At 30.5% G+C, this 2,190-nt stretch overlaps 1 protein-coding gene across 1 annotated transcript in view; it reads left to right on the top strand.

Annotated features, from left to right (window-relative positions):
- LOC107622012 (serine carboxypeptidase-like 20) overlaps positions 1 to 2,190 on the top strand; it is a 14,596-nt gene that overhangs the window by 809 nt on the left and 11,597 nt on the right. The window contains exon 2 of the mRNA XM_016323952.2: positions 1,903 to 2,048. Within this exon, the coding sequence (XP_016179438.1) occupies positions 1,903 to 2,048 (146 nt within the window). The remainder of the gene's footprint in view (positions 1 to 1,902; positions 2,049 to 2,190) is intronic.

Here is a 2,190-nt window from a genome sequence, read left to right as displayed (position 1 = left end):
AATTTTAAAATTTTTTTATTATTTGTAACAAAAATTAATAATTTATAATAAACGAATTTATTATATTTATTTTATTGATTATAATTTTTTTTCTGTTAGATTATTTATAAAAAGATAGTCTATTATAGATTAAGTTTTATCAATATCTAGTCTAGATTTTAATAAGCTAAATGCGTCGTATTTGGATATCCAAAATTTGTTAAATTGGATCAGATCTAAAGATAAAAAAAAAAGGTGTATATTAAATTTGATTTTTTTAGTGGGTATAAAATTAAAATTCTAACTCAATTCGATCTAATCCGCGTACATCCTTATATAAAGGAGCAAGTGTGATTTCGTTTGTATATTTTTAATTAGTTAGATATAACATTGAGATTTATTACTCTATTAGTTAGATATTTCATGAACAAATTGAAACGTCTAATTTTGCAAAAGCTAAATTAAACGCACACATAATCTTTCAATAACTAAGATTGTAATTAGGGGTGGTAAACGGGTATAAATTTGCCAAGTTGATCTGCATAACCTGCTAAAAAAGGCAGGTCGGGATAAAAAATAGATACCAGCACACATCAAAAGTCTGTCTAATCCCGCGCCGTTTAAATCGTGAACTTTGGCGGGATAAGCGGGCTTCTCCGCCGGACTTAGAATTTTTTTGAAGATATTCTAATTAGGGGTGTGCATGGCCTGACCCGGTTCGAAGATCCGACCCGCCCCCGAACACTTTAGGGACTATTTTGGTGTGATTTCACCGGATCTAGGGTCGGGTAATGGTCTCAAAAATAGATCCAGTCATTATTTCGGGTCGAGTCCGGGCCATGGCTCGGGTCACCCGAAGTCCGCCTGGTGGCCCGGTCATCATATACAATTAATATTTTGTGTTATTAGTGATGGATGATGGCTATTCTTATGTGTAATTTAAGTATTGTAAACCTTAATATTTTGTGTTATTAGTAATTATAAGACTATAAGTTAATGTTTTATATTTAAAATGCGTAAGATTTTAGACTAATGTATAATATTGTGTTATTTATATTGATTTAAATATTTGGTGTTATTAGACAATATTATTATTGATTATGATTATGCTTTAATTTTAGAGAAGAGTTGGTTCTTGTTATATTTTTCTAAGTAAATTTTACCATGTCAAATAATGGTTGGAGTCTTGGACATTTGGATATTTTCACGTGCTAACTTATAAGAAAGTATCAAGGTAATGTAGTGTTAACGGCCCGGTTTTCACCTGGTATAATCGTGGCCCAAAAGTGTATAGGTTTCATCGGGTCTAGGGTTGGGTTCGGGTCTAATAAATAGGCCCGGTATATATTTCGGGTCGGGTCTGGGTCACATCAAACCCGGTTTCACCCGACCCATGCACACCCCTAATTCTAATTTAGTGTTTTGGATTATATTTTACGTTTGACTGATTATGTTCTAAACTTGTAGATGTTTAATTTTAAATAATATTTATTTTACTTTGGACAATTTTAGTTTCATTATTTTGTTTCAAAAAACTTAGTTTATAATTATATTTATTACATATTTATAATTATAAAGACTTTAATGTTTGTTATTTAAAAATTATAATTTTTAATATTTTTTTGTAATTTATATTGTTTAATATTTAATAGCAAAAAAAATAAAAAAAATGAGATTTGACGGTCTTGACCTACCAGTCCACTATTAAACAGAGCGGAATGAGATTTTACTCATGTTAGGACCGTCTCATTAGGTAGGGCGAGACAGACCAACTCACTAAAAAACAGATTTTAATGAAGCGAATTTCTCCGTTCACTATCTCTAATTATAATTCTTAAGATGCATATATAATATATAAATACATATATGAAATATTGAATTGCAAAAATTCTTATATTTTTATTCTTAATTTGGTGAATCAAGGTATGTGACGGTAGATGAAGATCATGGAAAGAACCTATATTATTATTTTGTTGAATCAGAGTGCGACCCGAAAAAGGACCCGGTGGTTCTATGGCTTAATGGTGGACCCGGTTGTTCCAGCTTCGATGGTTTTGTATATGAGCATGGTAAAGTTTTTTAGTACTCTATTATTTTTGCTTTTCCATTTCTACTTTTTAATGATAACATTTTCATCCTAATCTATCTATTTTTCCATTTACAAATGTAATTATCATCCCATTCTGTTGGCTCAGATCTCATTTGGATTAC

The sequence above is a fragment of the Arachis ipaensis genome, chromosome B10 (assembly GCF_000816755.2).
Source record: "Arachis ipaensis cultivar K30076 chromosome B10, Araip1.1, whole genome shotgun sequence".
Taxonomy (NCBI): Eukaryota; Viridiplantae; Streptophyta; class Magnoliopsida; order Fabales; family Fabaceae; genus Arachis; species Arachis ipaensis.
Note: the sequence above shows the minus strand (reverse complement) of the source record. Positions and strands in the feature narration are given on the sequence as shown.